Source organism: Dromiciops gliroides, chromosome 3, assembly GCF_019393635.1.
Source record: "Dromiciops gliroides isolate mDroGli1 chromosome 3, mDroGli1.pri, whole genome shotgun sequence".
NCBI lineage: Eukaryota > Metazoa > Chordata > Mammalia > Microbiotheria > Microbiotheriidae > Dromiciops > Dromiciops gliroides.
The window spans coordinates 490,289,017-490,312,103 of NC_057863.1; the positions used below are offsets into that span (position 1 = coordinate 490,289,017).

At 38.7% G+C, this 23,087-nt stretch overlaps 1 protein-coding gene and 1 pseudogene across 1 annotated transcript; one reads left to right on the forward strand and one right to left on the reverse strand.

Moving 5' to 3' along the window:
• Window positions 1–4,606: 4,606 nt before the first annotated feature.
• Window positions 4,607–5,101, reverse strand: LOC122751165 (40S ribosomal protein S19-like). Its single transcript, XM_043998118.1, has one exon. The coding sequence runs from the start codon at window positions 5,093–5,095 to the stop codon at window positions 4,658–4,660; it is 438 nt and encodes a 145-aa protein (XP_043854053.1). The 5' UTR covers window positions 5,096–5,101; the 3' UTR covers window positions 4,607–4,657.
• A 9,861-nt stretch (window positions 5,102–14,962) lies between these two features.
• On the forward strand, window positions 14,963–15,357 carry LOC122746197 (annotated as a pseudogene).
• The last annotated feature ends 7,730 nt before the right edge of the window (window positions 15,358–23,087 follow it).

Below are 23,087 nucleotides of genomic sequence, written 5' to 3' on the forward strand. Positions count from 1 at the left end.
ATCTATCCTAGATAACACAGTCTTCCAAAGCAGAACCAGAGTGCTTCTGGTCCAAAGAAAGTGAAATGACTGCCCAAGGAGAGCCAATTCCCTGAGATGAAGTGCCCTTTTAAAACATGTCAAGGAGAAAATATTGCAAGCAGCCTGAAAGAAACAATTCAAATATCATGGAGCCACAGTCAGGATAGCACAAGATTTAATTGCTTCTTTTTTTTTTTTTTGTGGGACAATGAGGGTTAAGTGACTTGCCCGGGTCACACAGCTAGTAAGTGTCATGTGTCTAATCCTGGATTTGAACTCAGGTCCTCCTGAATCCAGGGCCAGTGCTTTATCCACTGTGCCATCTAGCTGCCCCCAAGATTTAATTGCTTCTAAATTATAGCATCAGAGGCCTTAGAATATGATATTCCAGAGGGCAAAGAAGCTAGGATTACAACCAAGAATCACCTACCCAACAAAACCAAATATAATCCTTCAGGGGGAGAAATGGATACTTAATGAAATACAGAACTTTCAAGCATTCCTGATGACAAGAACAGAATTGAATAGAAAATTTGACTTTTAAATATAAGACTTAAGAGAAGCACAAAAAAGGTAAACATTAAAGAGTAAATATAAGGATCTCAATAAGACTGTTTACATTCCTATATGGGAATGTAACTCCTAAGAGCTTTATCAGTATTAGGGCAGTTAGAAGGAGTATATAGTGTGACCCTGGGCCAGTCACTTAATTCTCATTGCCCTGCCAAAAAAAAAAAAGGGGGAGTATATATAGACAGAGGGCATACCTATGATTTCTTCTTCTGAATACTGCCTGTTCATATCCTTTGAGCATTTATCAATTGGGAAATGGCTCTTATTTATTTTTTTTTTTGGTGAGGCAATTGGGGTTAAGTGACTTGCCCAGGGTCACACAGCTAGTAAGTGTCAAGTATCTGAAGCCGATTTTGAACTCAGGTCTTCCCGAATCCAGGGCCGGTGCTTTATCCACTGTGGCACCTAGCTGCCCCCATAGCTCTTATTTTTTACAAATTTAATTCAGTTCGATACTCAATATATATTTGAGAAATAAGGTCTTGATCAGAGAGACTTGCTGAATAAAATTTTTATATTACTTCATTAAAATAAAGGTCTGGAACAGAATCTAATATGCTTCTCATGAAGTAAAAAACAAGGCAGGGGTAGCACTCATGATCTCAGACAAAGCAAAAGCAGAACTAGACCAAATTAAAAGAGATAATCAAGGAAACTGCATTTTGCTAAAAGGTACTATAGACAATGAAGTGATTATGCATACACCACATCACTTTCCTGAGTCTCAGTTTCTTCATCTATGACTCCTTATTACAGTTATATTCATCCAAAAGAAAAAAAGAAAAATATGACAAGACCTATATGGGCTTATGCAGTGAAGTGAGAAGAAATGGGAGACCATTGTGCACAGTAACAGAAATGTTCTAAAGATGATCAACTGTGAAAGATTTGGCTACTTTGATCCAAGACAGTTACAAAGGACTCATGATGAAAAAATTGTCCACCTCCAGAGAGAGAACTGTTTAACTCTTAAGTACAAATTGAAGCATAATTGCCTCATTTTCTTTATTTTTCTTGTTTCTTTTGAAATATGGCTAATATGGAAATATATTGTTGCATGACTTCACATGTATAATTGATATATTGCTTACCTTCTCAGTAAGTAGGATAGGGCATGTGAGGAAGGGAGATAATTTGGAAATCTAAATTTAAAAAGAAAAGAATGTTTAAAATGCGTAAATAAATAATGATTTTTAAAAAAATAAATGACCAACTATATCCCAAAGAGATCATAAAAAAGGGAAAAGGACCCACATGTACAAAAATATTTATAGCAGCTCTCTTGGTGGTGGCAAAGAATTGGAAATCAAGGGAATGCCCATCAATAAGGGAATGACTAAACAAGCTGTGGTATATGAATGTAATGGAATACTATTGTGCTATGTGAGATTCAAAATTGGATATATGAAGCATTAATCTCCCCCTTTTATACTTTCATCTATATCTATATCTATATCTATATCTATATCTATATCTATATCTATACCTATACCTATACCTATACCTATACCTATACCTATACCTATACCTATATCTATATCTATATCTATATCTATATCTATATCTATATCTATATCTATATCTATACCTATACCTATACCTATACCTATACCTATACCTATACCTATACCTATACCTATACCTATACCTATACCTATACCTATACCTATATCTATATCTATATCTATATCTATATCTATATCTATATCTATATCTATATCTATATCTATATCTATATCTATATCTCCCAGGCCAATAAGAAAAGGAGCCTCTGAGCTTTAGTTCATATAGGATCAGGTTTTATTGCTTGGGGATTAATTAGATCACAAAGGTGAAACCAATTAAGGAAATAAGGAAGTAGAAATGCAGATAGATAGTCTTTTTTTTATTTTTATTTTTTTTAGTGAGGCAATTGGGGTTAAGTGACTTGCCCAGGGTCACACAGCTAGTAAGTGTTAAGTGTCTGAGGCAGGATTTGAATTCAGGTACTCCTGACTCCAGGGCTGGTGCTCTATCCACTGTGCCACCTAGCTGCCCCACAGTTAGATAGTCTTAACACTAAAAGTTTAGGTTTTTCCTTCATTAACTCACCAACTCATTCAATCTGCAGTAACTCAGTACCAGTCTGAAACAGAGTGTGAAACACATGCTCCACCAGGTCCCTGGATGCGCCACCATGACTAAGTCAACCCCCAGAGCTTGAGCACCCCCAGCGACCCCTCACCCAGCTGAAAAGCCGAGACCTTCTTTTTCTTAATGCCCCACCCACTGGAAGTTCCCTTCCCTTCTGGTGGAGTTTCCTCCCACAAAAGGGGAGGTCTGGCATTTTTTTCCTCCCCAAAAGAGGAGGTCCTTCAAAAGCTCTTTAGTGGCATGCCCAATCTCAGGGTGGGTCGGGTATGGCCCCTCCCAAATGACTCAGCTAAAATTTTTGATATTCATCTTTATCTTCTTTTTTTTTTTTGCAGGCAATGGGGGTTAAGTGACTTGCCCAGGGTCACACAGCTAGTAAGTGTCAAGTGTCTGAGGCCGGATCCAAACCCAGGTACTCCTGAATCCAGGGCCGGTGCTTTAACCACTGAGCCATCTAGCTGCCTCCCATTGATATTAATCTTTATCACAAATAATTTTTTGCCACAGCTATAAGAAACTTTGATCAGAAGGAGTTCAGAGAAACCTGGAAGGACGTATATGAACTGATGCTGACAGAGAGGAGCAGAACCAAGAGAACATTGTACACAGTAACAGCAACATGATGTGATGAACAATGGGGCTAGACTTGGCTCTTCTCAGCAGTGCAACAATCTAAAACAGTTTCAAAGAACTCATGATAGAAAATGTTCTCAACATCCAGAAAAAAGAACTGTGAATTATGAATGCAGATTGAATCACACTGTTTCTACTTTTGGACTGTTTTTTTTTTCCTTCTTGTTTGAGGTTTTTGCTTTGCACTCTGATTCTTCTTTCACAAGATAACTAATGTAGAAATATGTTTGATGTGATTGTACATATACAACCTATATCAGACTGCTTTCCATCTTGGGGGGGGGGCAGAGAAAAGAAAGCAAAAGAAGTCACATTCCAATGGGGAAGAAAATATGCAGATAACTAGGTAAACCCAAGATATATAGACATAGACACAGACCGAGTATAATCATAGAGATAGACAAAGACATAGATACAGAGTAGATGGAAGGACTAAGGCACCAGGGATGGGACTTGGGAGGAAGATCCTGGAAATACCTCCTGCAAAAGTGGTATTTGAACTAAGTCTTAAGGAGCCAAGAAAGTTAAGAGGAGAAAGTGAAAAGGTAAGATTCCATGCTTAGGTGATAGCCAGTGCTAAGGCAAAGATTAAAATGGAGTTAAGAACAGCAAATAAATCAGGTAGCTCCACTATAGAGTGCAGGGGACTTGGGGCCAGATTATAAAGAATTTTAAATAATAAACAGAGAAATTTGTGTTTGATCTAGGAGGTAAAAGTAACCATTGAACCTGGGGGGGGGGGGGAGAAAGCTTTAGGAAGCTTTTCTACTTCCTCATTCAGAAATCAACTGTGTGGGAAATCTCTCCCACTGATGTACCCAGGCCAAGATCTAATCAAAGACACTAAGAGAAATTCTAAGTTTGGACTAATGGGTGCTTTCCTGCTCATGTGTTTGCTCAGACAGGTCTGAGAAAATGTGGACCCTCCCTTTTGTCAGACAAATGATATGGAAATGGATAAGTCTCTTAGACTAAGACTTAGGTGATCCAAGTCACATCCTCAAGACCCTCATCGTAATATAGCCCACCTTTTCATATACACCTTCCCTTTAATTGTTAACCAATCAGAGTTGATTGACACTAAGGAACACCTACTCTTCGAAGGGCATATCAACTGTGAACCCACTGCCATGAGGAGTTTTTGGTCTAAGAGAGACAGCCAATTGACTATCCTTTTATTAAAATGCTGGCATTATTAATAAAATGATTAGTTTACCCAGAGGTTATGTCTCTTAAACTTTCTTTCTTTTTTTTTTATGAACAAGGCAATTTATTAGTGAATCCGGTGTGGTCTGTCCTAATGTTTCTTGTTGGCAGCAGCCACCTGTCCGGCGATTCTGTCCAGGTCTCTCTGTCCCTGAGGTGTTAGCTTCCGGCCCCCATCGTGGTCCTTCTCCACCATCTTGAGGCCTTCCAGAGCCTGCAGGACCCTCCGGGCCACGCTCTTGGAGCCTCTGCTGAAGTGACTGGGCATGACCCCGTTGCGCTGGCGCCCGCCGTAGATCTTGGTCATGGACCCCACCCCTGCCCCGCCTCGGAGGTACAAGTGGCGGGTGGTGGAGGCAGCCCGGGTGTAGAACCAGTTCTCGTCATAGGGCGCCAGCTCTTTGTGTTTGGCCAGCTTGACCGTGTCCACCCATTCGGGGACTTTCAGCTTCCCTGACTTTTTCAGGAAGGCGGCCAGGGCCGGGACGAACTCCTGCTGGTTCACGTCCTTCACCGTGACTCTGGGCATCGTGCGGGCTCCACCCGGCCAACCAGGGGGGAAAAAGCTCTCTTAAACTTTCTAAATGTCATAGAAAGAAAGAAAAAGAAGGAAAGGAAGAAAAATTAATAAATGAATGAATGAATTTATAGATACATGTATTTGAGATTTATACATATATATGTGTGTTTATCATTTGCCTAGAAATGATAACCGAACCTATGGGAATTAATGAGATCGCCAAGCAAAATAAATATAGAAAGAGAACAGGTCTCAGGACAGAGCCTTGGGGAACAGACATGGTTAGTGGGAGTGACTGTAATGAGGATCCATTAAACAAGACTAAGAAGAAGTAGAAAGTAGGAGGAGAACCAAGTAAGGATTGTGTAATGAAAACCTAAAGAGGAGAGAGTATTTCTCTTCACTGATGAGGCAGGAGACTAGGGGTGTGGAATATTTAATATTCTGTGAGAAAACCTTGACATGTTGGTTTTGCTGAGGTGCATCTTTGTCTTTTTTTAATCTTAATTACAAGGGGAGACTCTATGGAAGATCTAAAACAAAAGATATAAATTTTTCAAAAGTAGTATCCAGAGCAGAATTCAGTATTCCTGATGCAGTAGCTCCAGAGCAAACCAGCTGTTTCATGTCCCTTCTTTATTCCAACTCTATGCTCCAAATCACCAGTACATCATTCCTCTACACTCCTACTTTGCTCCAGTTTCTAAGGAAAATTTAGCCTTTCTACTGGCACCCATGATACCATCCTCTCCTGTGTGTTCCCTCAGATTACCTTCTTAAATATCCCTTCTATTTTTTAATTTTTAAAAATCTTGATCTTAACAAACATCAATAAAATTAAAATTCCCCTATTTCATAGCAGAACAGAAAAAGAGGACTGTACATGAAACTCTGAATCACTATTATGTACAGCTTGCTTCTCTATTTAAATATAAATAAATAAAAAGAAAAGTTATTTTAGAAATTTTCAAATATTCTTCTACATAGATCTTTTGTACCTCTTTGACCGTATTTTCCTGCCCCTTGTGTGAAAAGCTGAAGTGGATGGTCTCTGCTCCTCATGTTGTCATCTTCTCTACTATAGGATCTTTGAAGAAATACAGCTTTCAGTTCCATTTAATAATTTAGAAATAGTAATGATAATAAATTCAACATGTAACTTCATTTTTAAAATTTTTTTAAATGGGGGGGCAGGGCAATGAGGGTTAAGTGACTTGCCCAGGGTCACACAGCTAGTGTCAAGTGTCTGAGGCCGAATTTGAACTCAGGTCCTCCTGAGTCCAGGGCTGGTGATTTATCCACTGTGCCATCTAGCGGCTACCTAACATGTAACTTTCAAAGCTGATCTGCTTGCCTGTGAGTCTTTCTGGACCTCCTTATATTCTGGGAATTTAAAAAATTCTTCAATGACCCTTTTTTGGTTCTCTTCTTTCTTATTTTTTTAGCCAAGATCTCCTTCAGCCTCTCAAAATTGGAGGGGGGGGGCGTGGATAGGAGGGAAAGAAAAACAAAATCATTGTAACAAATATGTATACTCAAATAAAACAAATTTCCACATTGCCCATGTCCAAAAACATGTCTTATTTTTCATTTTGAGTCTATCAACTCTCTATCAGAAGGTGGGTAGCATGCTTCATCATCAGTCCTTTGGAATCATGTGGTTTCTCATTACATTGATCAGAGTTCTTAAGCCTCTCAAAATTGTTTATTTATACAGGATTGTTGACATTGTATAAATTGTTCTGGTTCTGTTCACTTCATTCTATATAAATTCATACAGTCTTCCTAGGTTTCTCCAAAACAGCTTTTTGTCATTTCTTACAATTCAACAACATTCCATTACAATTGTATGCCATAACTTTTTCAGGCATTCCCTAATAGATGGGTATCTCCTTATTTTCCAGCTCTTTTCCACCACAGAAAGAAGTACTATATTTTTGTGTATATGGATACTTTTCCCACTATCTTTGACCTCTTTGGCATATAGGACTAGTAGTGTACATAGTGTATGTAGTCAAAGGATATGTACAGTTTAGCAACTTTTTGGGTACAGTTTCAAATTGTTTTCCAGAATGGCTTGACAAACTTACAGCTCCACCACCAATTCATTAGTGTACTTGTCTTCCTGAAGTCCCTTCAGCAACAATTGTCATTTTCCTTCATTGTCATTTTGCCAATCTTATAAGTGTGAGGCAGAAACTTAGAGTTATTTAATGATTGATTTGGAGCATTTGTTCATATGATTGTTTATACCTTGGATTTCTTCCTTTAAAACTGACTTTACCATCTGTAGCAAGTACTTCCACTTCCTTTCTTTTCACCTTCTTAACTATCTACAGTCTGGCCTCCAACCTCATCATTCAATTGTAATTGCTCTCTCCAATGTTACTAACAATCTCTTAATTGTGAAATCTAATTATCTTTTCTCAGTCCTCTTTTTTTTACTAACTCTGTAGTCTTTGACACTGTTGATCACCCTCTTCTTCCTTGATAACTCTCTTCTCTCTAGGTTTCTGGAACACTACTTTCTCCTGGTTCTCTTCCTATGTATCAACCCACTCTTTCTCCATCTCTTTTTTGGGGGGCGGGGAGGGGGGGCAACGGGGGTTAAGTGACTTGCCCAGGGTCAAACAGCTAGTAAGTGTCAAGTGTCTGAGGTCATATTTGAGCTCAGGTCTTCCTGAATCCAGGGCTGGGGCTTTTCTACTGTGCCACCTAGCTTCCCCTCTCTCCATTTCTTTTGCTGGATCTTTACCCACATTGCATCCTCTCTGTCCTTGAATCCCTTCTCTTGTCCCTCTAAAGTATTTCCCTTGATGATCTCATCATCTCCCATGAATTCAATTATCATCTTTCTGATAATTAATGATTCTCAAATCTAATTATCCAGTGTTTACCTCTCTGCTGACCTCCAGTCTTGAATCTCCAGTTGTCATCTTGAACTAGATATCCTGTAGACATCTTAAATTCCCTAAGTCTAAAACTGAACTCATCTTTCCCCCAAACACTCCCCTCTTCCTAACTTTATTATTACTGTTGAGGATACCACCATCTTTCTAGTCTTCCAGGCTCAAAACCCAGACATCAGCCTTAACTCTTCACTCTCCTCACCCTACCCCCCACATCCAACCTCTTGCCAGATTCTTTGCATTGTACCTTTGTAATATCTCTCCCATTCATCCTTTTCTTTCCTCTGACCCTGATACCACCCTGGTGTAGAACCTCATCACCTCACCTCCTATATTAGTCCAATAGCCTACTGGTTGATCACCATGCTACAAGTCTCTCTACACTTCAGTTCATCCTCCATTGAGTTGTCAAAATGATCTTCCTTGACCAACTGTGATAGACTTAGCTCTTCTCAGCAATACAATTGATCCAAGACAATTCCAAAGAACTCATGAGGGAAAATGCTCTTCACATCCTGACAAAAAGAACTTTGGAATCTGAATGCAGATTGAACTATATTGTTTCTACTTGGTTTTGGTTTTTGTTTTTGTTTTTTGAGGTTTTTCCCCTTTGTTCTGATTCTTCTTTTACAACATGACTAATGCAGAAATGTTTAATGTGATTGTACACATATAACATCAGATTGCTTTCTGTCTTGGGGATGGGGGAGGGAAGGAAGGCAGGGAAATTTGGAACTCAAAATCTTATAAAAACAAATGTTGAAAACTATCTTTACATGTAACTGGAAATAATAAAATACTTTTATGATTAAAAAAAAGTGATCTTCCTGAAGGACAGGCCTGACTATGTCACTTTTCTATTCAATAAACATCAGTGCTTCCTTATCAATTCCAGGATTAAATATAAAAATTTATTGGCTATTCAAATCCCTTCATAACCTGCCTCTCTCACCTTCCCAATTTTTTGATACCTGATACCTTCTCCCCCAAGTACTCTGTGATCCAATCATACTGCTTCCTTGCTATCCCTTGAACAAAACTATCTCCTAATTCCAAGAATTTTCACTGGCTGTCCCTCATGCCTAGGATGCTCTCTTTCCTCATTTTTACTTCCTGGCTTACTTTAGGTCTCAGCTAAAATCCCACCTTCTACAGGAAGCCTTTCTTGATTCCCCTTAATTCTAGTGCCTTCACTCTGTTGATTATCCCCAGTATATCCTTTATATAGTTTGTTTGTATGTAGTTATTTGCATGTTGTCTCCTCCATTAGACTATGAATTCTTTAGGAGTAGAGATTGTCTTTTGTTTTTCTTTCTACATAAGGGCACAATGCCGAACACATAGTAGAACATATTTTAATATTTTTAAATAATAAACATTTTTTTTTGCAAATTAAAACAACTCTGAGGTATCACCTTATACCTATCAGAGTGGGAAATATAACAAAAATGAGAAATTTTGGATGTTGGAGGGGATGTGGGAAAGCTGGGATGCTTGCTAATCCACTGTTGGTGGAGTTGTGAAAAGATCCAACCATTCTGGAGGGCAATTTGGAACTATGCTCAAAAGGCTATAGAACTGCGCATACCTTTTGATCCAGCAATACTACTGCAAGGCTTATATTCCAAAGACATCCCCCCAAATAGAAAAAGACCTATTTGTACAAAAATATTTACAGCAGGGCTTTTCGTGGTAGCTAAGAATTAGAAATCAAAGTGTAACAATTGGAATAACGCCACCTGCTGGATACTTACTGTAGAAGAGTTCTGCCCATGAAGGGAAGGTCTTTGAGGGCAAGACCAGGAGTCAGGAAGTGACGAGAGCTAGTGGGAGGAGGAAGGAAGAGACTGGTGCTCAGTCTCCCTCTTTCTTTCCTGAGGACGCTGGCGGAGAAGGGAGCTAGAAATGTGCTCTCCCTTTAATAGATAGGAATCTAGGCCTTTCTCTCTCTCTTTACCAAATTCTTATTCTCCTTAATAAATGCTTAAAAGTCTAACTCTTGCTAAAGCTTGTAATTGATTGGCGACCACTCATTAGATATTTTAGACAGTTTAGCTAGAATTTTAGCCCTTAACAAAAGGAATGCCCATCAATTGGGGAATGCTTAAACAAACTGTGGTATGTGAGGGTGATGGAATAGTATTGTGCTATAAGAAATGACAAGCAGGATTATTTCAGAAAGGCCTGGAAAGACTTGTATGAACTGATGTATAGTGAAGTGAGCAGAACCAGGAGCACATTGTGCACAGTGACAGCAATATTGTTTGATGAAGAACGGTGAATGACTCAACTATTTTCAAAATACAATGATCCAAGACAATTCCAAAGGACTATGAATGAAACATACTATCCACCTCCAAAAGAAGAACTGATATTGATGGAACACAGACTGACACATGTTATTTTTCACTTTCTTTCATTTTTTCTTTTAATCAAGTTTTCTTGTACAAAATTACAAATATGGTAATATTTTATATAATTGTACATGTATAACCCATATCTGATTGTCGCCTCAGTGAGGAGGAAGGGGAAGGAGGGAAAGAGGGATTAAAAATTGGAATCCAAAACTATAAATAAAAATGTTTATTACCAAAAAATAAACATTTTTATTTAAAGTTTTGAGTTCCAAATTTTATCCCTCCTTCCTCTCACCCCTCCCCAAGGCAGTAAGCATTCAGATATAGGTCATACAGAGCATAGTTTATTGATTGACTGATTGTTCATATCTGTTGACCATTTATTGATAGAAGAAAGTTTTTGCTCATTAATTTGGATGTGACAGAGAAATTTGCTGCAAATAACTTTTCCCCATTTAATTGTTTCTTTTCAAATTTTAACTGCATCAGTTTTGTCTGCAAAATTTTTCAAAGTGTATATAATAAAAATTGTACATATTTTTCTTTTGGCATCCTCTTGTTTGCTCATGAACTTTTCCTCTAACCATAGTCACAAATGATATTTTCTTTCTTTTCTAATTTATTTATGATGTAATCTTTTATATCTGTTATATAGCTATTTGGAGCTTTTCTTGGTACTTGTAAAAAGTTGCTCTATACCAAGTTTCTTCCAGACTGCTTTTCAATTTTCCCAATAGCATTTTTGCATAGTTAGTCTTTACTTCAGTAATTAGGGTCTTTGATTTATCAAATAGTTTGTTACTGTGTCTATTTGGGATTTTGAGGACACCCTGTGCATACAAAGTTAGGTTAGGATGGATGGCACTAGTAGTTGGAGGGTCAGAAAAGGCTTCAAGCAGAAGATGAACTGAACTGCATCTTAAAGGAAGAGAAATTCTATGTCAAGATGAAGAGGGAGTGCATTCCAGGTAAGAAAGACAGCCAGAGCAAAGGTTCAGAGAATGAATGTCATCTATGAGGAACAGAGAGAAGGCCAGTTAGACTGGAGCACGAAGTGTGGAAGGGGGAGTATTATTCTGGAAAGGTAGTTTGGGCCATATTGAGAAGAGTTTATATGAACAGAGTTTATGTTTAATCTTAGAGAAAATAAAGAGCCATTGGAGTTGGTTGGGCAGGGGAGTGATATAATAAGATCTATGCTTAAGGAAAATTACTTTGACAATAGTGTGTAAGATGAACTGGAGTGGTCAGAGATGAGGCAAGAAAACCAACTAGGAGGACTTTGCAATAATCTAGATGAGAGATTACAATGGCCTAAACTGATGTGATGACTGAATAAGAAGAGAAATGGAATGGAATTTAAGAGATGGGGTAGAAGTAGAAATAATAAAATTTGGCAACTGATTGAATATGTTGGATGAGGGAGAGTGAGAACACAAAGGTGACATCAAGGCTATGATCCTGGGCTCTGACGGGTGAGGTTTAACCTTAATCGTGCCTAACACCAAGCCTCACTTCTTGGCCAGTAGCTCCAAACAATGCCACCTATCCACCCCTCCAACACTCATATTTTCCAATTCTCATTTATATATTGTCTTCTCCCACTAGACTATAAACTCTTTGAGGGCAAAGACTGTCTTACTTGCTATTATTTGTATCCCCATCCCTGAATATAGTGCCTAGCATATAGCACATACTTAATGAATTCTAAATATATGCATGTGTGATGATTATCTAAATATCAGAGATATTTGATGCAAAGCTCCCCCCCCCCATTAACAGTTTCCCTTCTTATTTTAACCAAGGCATCTATTCAGATCATTTAGCAACAGGCTCTTTCAGATACAAAATGTGACACCAGTGTCAGTGACAAATCACAGTATCCTGTGATACCATTTACAGACAGCAACAGAAGTCATTGTTATAAGAAGAATAGAAAGGAGGATAGCAGCTCATCCTTCTGTCCATCTGTTCCTTTACTGGGCAAACTAATGACTAACAATACATATGTCAAAAGGTCAGGGAAAGGGAAGCTGGATGAGGCTAAAGAATTGTGAGAAAGGAGGGAATGGGGAAAATATGTCAACATTCATAAGTAGGTAATTTCTTAAATCAAAATAATTTTTTAAATGCATGGTATAATTCAGTTGACTTAAATATCTGCTGAAAGAGTAATTAGCTATAAAGCAGGATAAAATAATGTACATGGCTATAGAGAGAAAAAAGTGGGAAAACTTCTGCAGAAAAGATGTCCAGCTATGTGGTTTATAATAGATAAAATTCATCTGCTGCTTTCCCATTTATAAGTATATACTCAATTGAATTCAACAGTTGATTATTAAAGAACTTCTTTGTTCACTGAGAACCACAACTATTGCTTTCTCTCATTTTGTCTCTCAGAGCTTTGAATATAGTAGGTGTTTAATACCTGAATTTAGAACTGAATTAGAAAACAAGATTGTAGGTCAGGTTAATATAAACTTTTGAATGTCACTAATACATTTATTTTTTTATTTTTTAAAGTGAGGCAATTGGGGTTAAGTGACTTGCCCAGGGTCACACAGCTAGTAAGTGTTAAGTGTCTGAGGTCGGATTTGAACTCAGGTCCTCCTGACTCCAGGGCCGGTGCTCTATCCACTGCGCCATCTAGCTGCCCCGTAATGCATTTATTTGATCTCTAATGAAGTCATACTTCTATGAGTTCAGTTTTTCCACTGGAGAGAGAATTTTCAATATTTAACATAAGTTTAGTAGGCCTTTACTATTAATAAAGCACTGTGCTAGAAATGGTGGAAGATACAAAAATACTAAGCCCTGCCCTGGAAAAACTAGTAAGTTAGTAACAGTTATAAATAGCTGTGGAATCCAATAATTTTGCAGAAATTTTTGACCTTATGTGATAATGTAACAAAAAAGCAGGCTCCCAATTCAGTAGCTCTGGGTTTGAATGAAGGGAAGCTTTTTTTGGCCAGTAATTATTCAAACGAGCATCACTAAAGACAAGCTGACCATTTGGAGATAACCGTAAATTAGGGTTTGTGGGTTTTTTGCTTTTAGGGTTTTTTTGTTTGTTTTTTGTTTGTTTGTTTTTAGTGAGGCAGTTGGGGTTAAGTGACTTGCCCAGGGTCACACAGCTAGTAAGTGTTAAGTGTCTGAGGCCGGATTTGAACTCAGGAACTCCTGAATCCAGGGCTGGTGCTTTATCCACTGCGCCACCTAGCCGCCCCGCTTTTAGTTTTTTTTTTTGCAGGGCAATGAGGGTTAAGTGACTTGCCCAGGGTCATACAGCTTGTAAGTATCAAGTGTCTGAGGCCACATTTGAACTCAGGTCCTCCTGAATCCAGGGCTGGTGCTTTATCCACTGCGCCACCTAGTTGCTGATAACTGCAAATTAGAAACCTCAAAATTAGCTGATACACCGAATGTGAATTCTTTTTCAATTCTTATATAATGTTAATTACTTTCCAGTAGAACAGAAGCTCCTTAAGGACAGGAATTGTTTTCCCTTTTCCCTTTGGCTCCTCAATACCCAGGCACTTAATATTTGTAGAATTTATTTTCATTTTTAAAATTTAAAGAAATTATTCATTTTAAAAAAGAAATTATTCATTTCCAAATACTCAAGAGAGAAATGAAGAAGCAGTGACTTGTCAGATTAATCCTACTATAGAGATAGTACTTTATAGCACGGAAGAGGAGATCGTTTCAGGCCAACTTTTAGGTCAGGAATTGTCAGTGAAGGAGATAAATTTTAACTGGATCTCATGTAGAAAAGGTTTTAATCAAAAAAGATCTTTAACATCCTCAACAAGTGGTCATTTGTGTCTGCTTATAGACTCCTAGGACGAGAAACCCACCATCTAGTGTGGTGACCTATTTCAACTTTTGGACAGTGCAAATTGTTGGGAAGTTGTTATTTTTTTGTCTGTCTCTCTCTCCTCCCCGGCTCCCCTCCCCACCGTGTGTGTGTTTGGGTGGTTTTCTTTTTTTTGGCTGGGCAATGAGGGTTAAGTGACTTGCCCAGGGTCACACAGCTAGTAAGTGTCAAGTGTCTGATGCTGGATTTGAACTCAGGTACTCCTGAATCCAGGGCCGGTGCTTTATCCACTGCGCCACCTAGCTGTCCCCGTGTGTGTGTTTTAATACTGAGTTTAAATCTGGGCTTGTGGAGTATTGGAAATGACACAAAACTTGAATTAGAAGACTTGGGCTCTAGTATTTGCTGTCTGTGTAATGTCATGGAACCCCGCTGAGTCTATTTTTTTTTTTTGTCTTTTGTAGGGGATTAATAATAATAATTGAGTAATCATCCTCTAAGGGATAGAACTATATAAGTGTGTAATTAATACTATTGTCAATATAAATACTGGATGTTGATCTCTAAAGATTCTTCATAACTAAAATCCTTTGACCATCAGTCTATAAGTAACAGAGAAGACAGATTCAGTGAGGTGAGAAACACAGTGGAAGTACATATTTGTGACAAGGGAGAGGACATACTGGGAAGGCAGAAACTTATTACCAAAAGAAGTTGAAAAGGGAGGAGGTTCTCTTTCTGGTCTCCATCTTCGCCGCGGCGGAAGCAGGACTAGCGTGGCCACTTCGCCACCATGCAGCTGTTTGTCCGCGAGCAGGCTCTACACACCCTCGAGGTGACCGGGCAGGAGACCGTCGCCCGGATCAAAGCCCATGTGGCATCCCCAGAGGGCATCGCCCCCGAGATCAGGTCCTGCTTCTAGGTGGCTCCCCGCTGGAGGATGAAGCCATCTTGGGGCAGTGTGAGTTGGAGCCGCTGTCCACCCTGGAAGTGGCTGGCCGAATGCTAGGAGGTAAAGTCCGTGGCTCTCTGGCCTGAGCTGGAAAAGTAAGGGGTCAGACTCCCAAGGTGGCTAAGCAGGAGAAGAAGAAGAAGTCGGGGCTGGCCAAGAGGAGGATGCAGTACAACAGACGATTTGTCAATGTGGTGCCCACCTTTGGCAAGAAGAAGGGCAATGCCAACTCCTAGGCCTGGGTAGTCTGTCTGTCCCCAATAAAGCCACTACGACTCTAAAAAAAAAAAGAAAAGGGAGGAGGTTGCTATCAAGGACAATGGGTAGGAAGAAACAAACATTCTCAGAGTCAGATGAAGCTTAATCTGAATGTTTCAAATGGAATGTTATTGTAGTCACTATCTCCCTTTTACAGTTGGAGGGGAGTTCTACTAATGTAATGGAACAAATACCAAACATGGAATCAGAAGACTTGGGGTGCAGAACTGGTTCAAATATATCATAGGATTATAGACTTAGAGCTAGAAGGGAACTTCAAGGTCATTTGGTCCAAATCCTTATGAAATCATGAGTCTAAACCAGTATATATGTATTCAAGTAGTCCCAGGCCAAGCCATTATTCACACACACACACACACACACAAATAACTAACATTTAAATACCTTTTTTTTTTGGCAGGGTAATGAGAGTAACTGTCAAGTGTCTGAGGTCAGATTTGAATTCAGGTCCTCCTGAATCCAGGCAGGGCCAGTGCTTAATCCACTGTACCACCTAGATGCCCCCTTAAATGCCATTTTAAAGTTTGTAAAGGACTTTACATATATCATCTCATTTTGTTATCTTGGGGGATGGTAACATCTACTGAAGGTTTTTGTTTTTTTGTTTTTTAAGGATGAGGGAGAATTAGGTATGTTTGAAGGTAGTAGGGAAGGAATCAATTTGGGATGCCCAGAGACTGGGTGTTATTACTACTTTAAAGGGCTAGAATCACTAGTTCTGTCACTTATGAGCCCATACCAGTATGCTTTTTGTTGATTTTAGTCAGATTTAATTACCCTTTTAGAAAGGTTATTTACTAAGCAGGTATAGCAAGCTAGTACGAATGGCACAGCAACATCCTCTCAAGCCAAGTGACACACTCTCTTTCCTTGTACATATAAGTTCCTGGGAAGAGTTGGGTTCAAATTCAGAGAGAACATGTGATCAAAACTTAAGCTCATAGCTCCTGGTTACTGGCTTGTCTTTTTCTCTCCCTTCAAGGAGTCCTGATGAGGTTCCCCTTAGGAATAACTGTTTTCTGCATTCTGAGGGTCAATGACTTTGTGGAATCCTGAACCTACCTGCCTTTCTTTGATGTGTGTGGGTTGTTTTGTGTTTTTCTGTCAAAGACACCACTGTTCTTCCATTCAGTCAGATTTGTAACTTCAGCACTATACTGAACTCCTCATTCTTCTTTACCCTACATATCCAATCAGTTGCCAAATCTTGCCATTTCTACTGGTACAATATTTCTTGCATATAATACTCTCTCACAGCTCACATAGCCACAACCATACTTCACACCCTTATCAGTTCTCACCTGGATTGTTGCAACGATCTCCTAATTGACTACTTACCTCAAATCTCTGCTTTCTTCAATCCATCCTCCAAATAGCTGCCAAAATGATTTTTCTAAAGGGCAGGTCTAATAATGTCATTCTCCTACTCCATAAGCCCTAGTGTTTCCCTATTACCTCTAAGAGAAAATATGAACTTCTCTGGCTTTTAAAACCCATCACAACCTGGTCTCAAACTTTCTTTCTAGCCTCATTATCTATGACTCTCTTTCACATGTTTACAATCCAGCCAAATTAGACTTCTCTATGTTTTTCACACACAATAGTATTTCATTTATCTGTGCCTTTGTACTGGCTGTCTCCCATGCCTGGAATGTACTTCCTCCTCATCTTTGCCTGATAGAATCCCTAACTTCCCTCAAGAGGCAGCTCAGTCACCATCCTCTACCCAGTACCTTTCCTGATACTCAGAACTGCTAGTATCCTTCCTCCTTAATTTCTTTATATAGTTGTATTTTTTGGTATTTATTCTGCATATGTTAATCCAATATATATTTATATATGGGCATGTGATTTCCTCTGATTGAACTCAAGATCTTTTAAGCAGGAACTGTTTCCCTTTTTTTCATTTTATCCCTAACACAGTGCCTGGCATATGGTAGATGTATGATTGAATTTAAAGAAATTAGGAAAATCAAATGAACTAAAGTGAAACAAAAAAAAAGCAGCATCATAAGAAAAGCTTGATACTTTCAGTATAAAAATGAAAAATTACACAGGAATACTGGGAAATGGATAGAAAGGAATAGAGAAAGGGCAGCTAGGTGACGCAGTGGATAAAGCACCGGCCCTGGATTCAGGAGGACCTGAGTTCAAATCCGGTTTCAGACATTTGACACTTGCTAGCTGTGTGACCCTGGGCAAGTCATTTAACCCTCATTGCCCTGCAAAGAAAGAAAGAAAGAAAGAAAGAAAGAAAGAAAGAAAGAAAGAAAGAAAGGAATAGAGAGGTAGTAATTATAAAGCCATTATGAACACATACACAGAAATTCATCTTTTTTTTTTTTTTTTGCGGGGCAATGGGGATTAAGTGACTTGCCCAGGGTCACACAGCTGGTAAGTGTCAGGTGTCTGAGGCCAGATTTGAGAAATTCATCTTTATATGTAAATGGTTGCCATTGTATATTTATTTGATTTTGTTTAAAGTACACAATTTTAAAAATTAAAGTTCATAAAACCTTTTTTAAAGCTGATGTCTTCTTTTATCTTTTTTTGACAAAAGATATTTATCTTTTCTATTCTATTGAAAATCCACTCTCTTTATTGTGTAACCCATTCCAAGAGTGCCTTTAATGTTACCTGAATGCTAAAAAATTTATATGTAATTGTGAAATATTTAACAAAATAACTAAAAATGTATTGAAAGATGAGGAAAAAATAAAGTTATATTACTCATAGTATAGATTTTTTCTGATGTATAGGTAGTTCCAAATAACTTCCCAACTGGTTTTTTTTTGGTTTTTTTAGTGAGGCAGTTGGGGTTAAGTAACTTGCCCAGGGTCACACAGCTAGTAAGTGTTAAGTGTCTGAGGCTGGATTTGAACTCAGATACTCCTGACTCCAGGGCCAGTGCTCTATCCACTGCACCACCTAGCTGCCCCCCAACTGTTTTTCTTAAATGCCAGTGTCATTTTCTCCCATGGTGCAGGTGGTACTACTTTTGTCTTTCCCATATTTCAGGATCAACAGCTTGTTTCAAGGGATTCCAATTGGAGCTGCTATACATTGTTTTAAACTTTTTTTTTTCTGGCTTTGATCTTTGCTTAACGAGGGTCTATACTGGGCCCCCTTCTTTCTCTAAACTCTCTCACTTGGTGACCTCTCACTTAGATTAGATGCAGTATAGAGTCTAAAGGTGGTGATTCCATGATTTTGGTTGATTATAATAGATTACAGCAACATTGGCTGTTCTGTTTCATTTAACATCTATTTGTTATCCCCTTCATTTCATTTATAAAAGTTCTTAAAATAATCTGGCTTGCCTGTAACTTGTGCTAAGCTCTCTACAAGCTTCTTCCTCCTGTTTTGTGATGTGACATGCACCATCTCCATAATGTTTTACAAATAAGATTATTTTTTAAACCTCTGTTGCCCATGGCAACCAAATCTTTATACTTGGCAAAAGTCATGTATTTGGCAGCAGAGTCAATTCCTGAGTTTTTTTAATCTCCTTAATGTGACAACTATTTTATATTAGTTAAATATTTCTAAAAAAATCATGATAGTGTCAATGTCATTACTTGTATCTTTACCATCTTTTAGGATCAGCAGTTTATTCCAAGAGAATCAAGTTGGACTTGTTAAAAATTAAATGCATTATTTTTATTTTTTTTCTTCTGGCTTTGACTTTTATTTAACTAAGAGATCTGGAAGCTTGAACAGTCATACAAGACCATCACAAGATACCAGTGTTCAATTATTTCATTTTTGGACACTAGATGGCAATGTAACAACATTGCATTACTATACTATAGTGTAATATACTTCACTAATGACTTTTAATGTTAAGAGTGATTCTGAATTACTTTTTAAAGAGTATTTTTAAAAAAAGATGCTATGTTAGAAGTAGCTTTTTAAAAAGGCACACAAATGATCCATTCACTTTTGTGCAGGGGACTATGGGTAGGGACTACTGTGTTTAGACACTTAAGATAATGTCTGACTTTGGGGGTTAGTTTGGATGATCTTTTTTCCTCTTTTTTTTTTTTAAAGCTTTATAAGAGAACATTTCCTGGGAGGAGGAAGGCTATATAAGGAGCTATAAGTATTATAAAAGCAAAAGATATCAATCAATAAAAACTTACTTTAACGATACATGGTATACCTTGCCTTAGGAATATTGGTATGGTTATATAATTCTAAACATAAATCAAGAAAAATTACAATGCTACATTGACTAAAATTGCCTACTGACTTCATTTTAATGACTTCTAGCTGGAGGTATGTTGGCAAATGTTTAACAATTGGCTTTTTGGGTGCGTGGAAGTAATGTACACAGAAGAAATTTTAAACTTTTATCTGTATTACTAATATTTTCTTCAAAACTTTCTTAAGTCTAAATGATCAGCAAAACAACATGACAAGCTCTGATTTGCAGATTTCCAAGGAGTTGTCATATTGAAAATTTAACAACTTACTCTTGCATACTACTTCTTCCAGTCCTATACAACTGCCACCTTTCTTAGAACAATTCACAAGAACAGTGACTGTTTCAACTGAAGGCCTTTTCTTCCAGTGAGTAAAGTACCAAAAAGGAATCATAACCGCTTCTTCTACATACTGGTGGTGATTAAAATGAACTGAAAGTATATCTCTTATATAGATGGTTTGAGAACTGCTTTATTCTTTTTTTTTTTTTTTGTGAGGCAATTGGGGTTAAGCGACTTGCCCAGGGTTACACAGCTAGTAAGTGTTAAGTGTCTGAGGCTGGATTTGAACTCAGGTCTTCCTGAATCCAGGGCCGATGCTCTATCCACTGCACCACCTAGCTGCCCCACTGCTTTATTCTTTTTTTTTTTTTTTAAGTGAGGCAATTGGGGTTAAGTGACTTGCCCAGGGTCACACAGCTAGTAACTGTTAAGTGTCTGAGGCAGGATTTGAACTCAGGTACTCCTGACTCCAGGGCCGGTGCTCTATCCACTGCGCCATCTAGCTGCCCCCCACTGCTTTATTCTTAATATTCTCTGCCCCTTGCCTATCATTCTACTACTCCTGTAGAAATGGATGGACAGATCATTAAACTAGTCAGTCAGTCAACAAGTATTTATTAGGTGCTTACTATGTTCCAGGCACCAAGGATACAAAGAAAGACAGAAGTCCCTTATCTAAAGATCTAAAAGATTGGAAGAGACAACATGTAAATAGCTAGGTATATACACAATGTATGCAGAGGAGATGGAAGGTAATCTCAGAGAAGGGACCAGCAGCTGGAGGGATCAGGAAAGGCTTCCAGCAGAAGATAAAAATTGAGCTGAATATTGAAGGAAGCCAGGGAAACCAAGAATTGGATGTATGTGGATAGAACATTCAAGGCATGGGGGATAATCAGTGCAAAGACGTGGAGGAGGAAAGTACCCTGTTGTGCTCCAGGAACTGCACAGTAGGCCAGTGTAACTGGATTTTAGACAATGTGGAGTGGAGTAAAATGAAAGAAGTCTGGAAAAGAAGGAAAGCGCAACTTTAAATGCCAAAAAGAGACCCTTATATTTCATCTAGGAGATCATGGCAAGCCACTGGAACTCACTGAGCAAGGGAGTGACATTATTAGACCTATACTTAGAATTTACTTTGGCATCTGAGTGGTAACCCAGTCTTCTCCCCATTCATCACCAGCTACACTGTTTGTGGACTTCTTTGGCCCTCCCCAGCATGCCTTCCTTCCCCAGGAAATACATCATTGGGAAATCTCATTATCCTGCAAGACTGAATCTGCCTGGAACTCTCATCTCATCCATAACATTTGCCTCTCTAATAGGACCTTCAGACTGGAGGGCAGGGCTATGGGCTCCAGGGCATCTATTTAAGGAAGGGATTCAGTGCAGTCTTCTCCCCATTTATCTATGCTGCTTTGCTGCTCTTAGACTTCTCTATCGTGGCCCTACTCTGAATACTTTCCCATTCTTTTCCTTTCTCCCATTAAATGGCATTATTTGGGAGTCTTTTCTTTATTTTTTTTTGAAGTATTGGCTCATTAAAGGAGCTTATGTAATTTCCTGAATACAATCTAGCTTTATCACTTCCTGCTTAATTTTGGTATAATAATAATAATAACAAATAATAATAATAACTATTGCCAAGTACTGTGCTAAGCCTTTGTGTGTGTGTGTGTGTGTGTGTGTGTGTGGTGACAAGATTATACATTCTTTTTTTTTTTTTTTGGTGAGGCAATTGGGGTTAAGTGACTTGCCCAGAGTCACACAGCTAGTAAGTGTTAAGTGTCTGAGGCCGGATTTGAACTCAGGTACTCCTGAATCCAGGGCTGGTGCTCTATCTACTGTGCCACCTAGCTGCCCCTAAGATTATACATTCTTTAAAGCGGCAACAGGGCCATTTTTTGGTTTCGTATCAGCATTGTTACTGCATTGTAAAACAGTAGGAGATTCATAAATATCTGTAAAATTGAATTTTAGTAGTCACAGAATCTCTTGGTCTAGGCACTACTTTAACAGTATCAAATAAAAAGGAAAGTGAGAGGGAGAGCTGCACAGGGGTAGTCATACACACCACAGCAGCTCACAGTCCCTTCCAATTCTGATGAGCTATGCTTCTTTCATTCCCAGGAACAGCTGAGAGCCCAAGAACAAGGAATGAACTAGAAACATTACGAAGAGCAGACAGAAGAATTTGAAACATACATATTGGTTCTGGACAACTGTTTCCAGTACACAAAAGGTCTACTCGAAGATAGCTGACAGCCAGGGACAGGTGCAAAGCAGCTGATTGGGGGAGAAAGTAGAACCAGTTGCCAGGATAACTCACTAGGGCCAAGGAAGGAGTTCAGATCAGGATTCAGTTCCTAGAAACCAAAGGACAGTGCAAACTCTAAATTCCTTGGGAACAGGCGCTATATAGCACCCTAAATGAACACCTGTTATTTTCAATTAAGTTGTCCTAAATCCAGATGAGGCCAAATTCAACATCTGAAAACAGTGAAGTGGGATAGCTTTTGGAACAATTCACTATTGATTAGATCTGGAAGCACTAGACCAAATCCAAGGACAAAGACTAATCACCAGAGTTCTGGAAAGCTAGAGTCAGATAACCAGAGGCAGGATCAGTGTTAAAAGCTTAGGTCAGAATTACTAGTAATCCAGAAGACTGGAAGGGTGGGAAGGAACCAGGTGATTAAAAAGCTGTAAAAGCCAAACAGATGATTTTGTATTTGTTCTGAGAGGTAGAGGGAACCACTGGAGTTGTGTAAATTGTGGAATTGTGTAAACGTTTAGAACATCTTCAGTTTCTCAGGGAAATAACTCAGTTGCATCTCTTGCAGCAGTATTTTCTCATGATCAGAGGCTCAGGCTCTAGGGCCACACGTTCCTGCTGTCAGATTGGAGTTTCTATCTTTCTGATCACCATCAATGCTGGCTTCTTCCTTGTCTCTCCCCTCCCCAATCTGGGGTATGCTGTCACACAACTATACACAGCATGTGGGGAAAGAGTAGCTACACACTAAGAGTACATTGGTAGTAGAGAAGCATTATATACTTAGGGCACAAGCTTGGTAAAGACAACTCTCAAACCTCTGACATTACAGGTCACCCTTTTCCTTCTAAGTATTCCGGTGCTGCCCTTCCTGGGCATTGCACCTCTCCTGAAAAGTTGTTCATCTAGTCACCTTGAGCCCTGA

Bases quoted from the DNA above. Each gene is read 5' to 3' on its own strand.
- LOC122751165 (XM_043998118.1), bottom strand. From the start codon at position 5,095: ATGCCCAGAGTCACGGTGAAGGACGTGAACCAGCAGGAGTTCGTCCCG.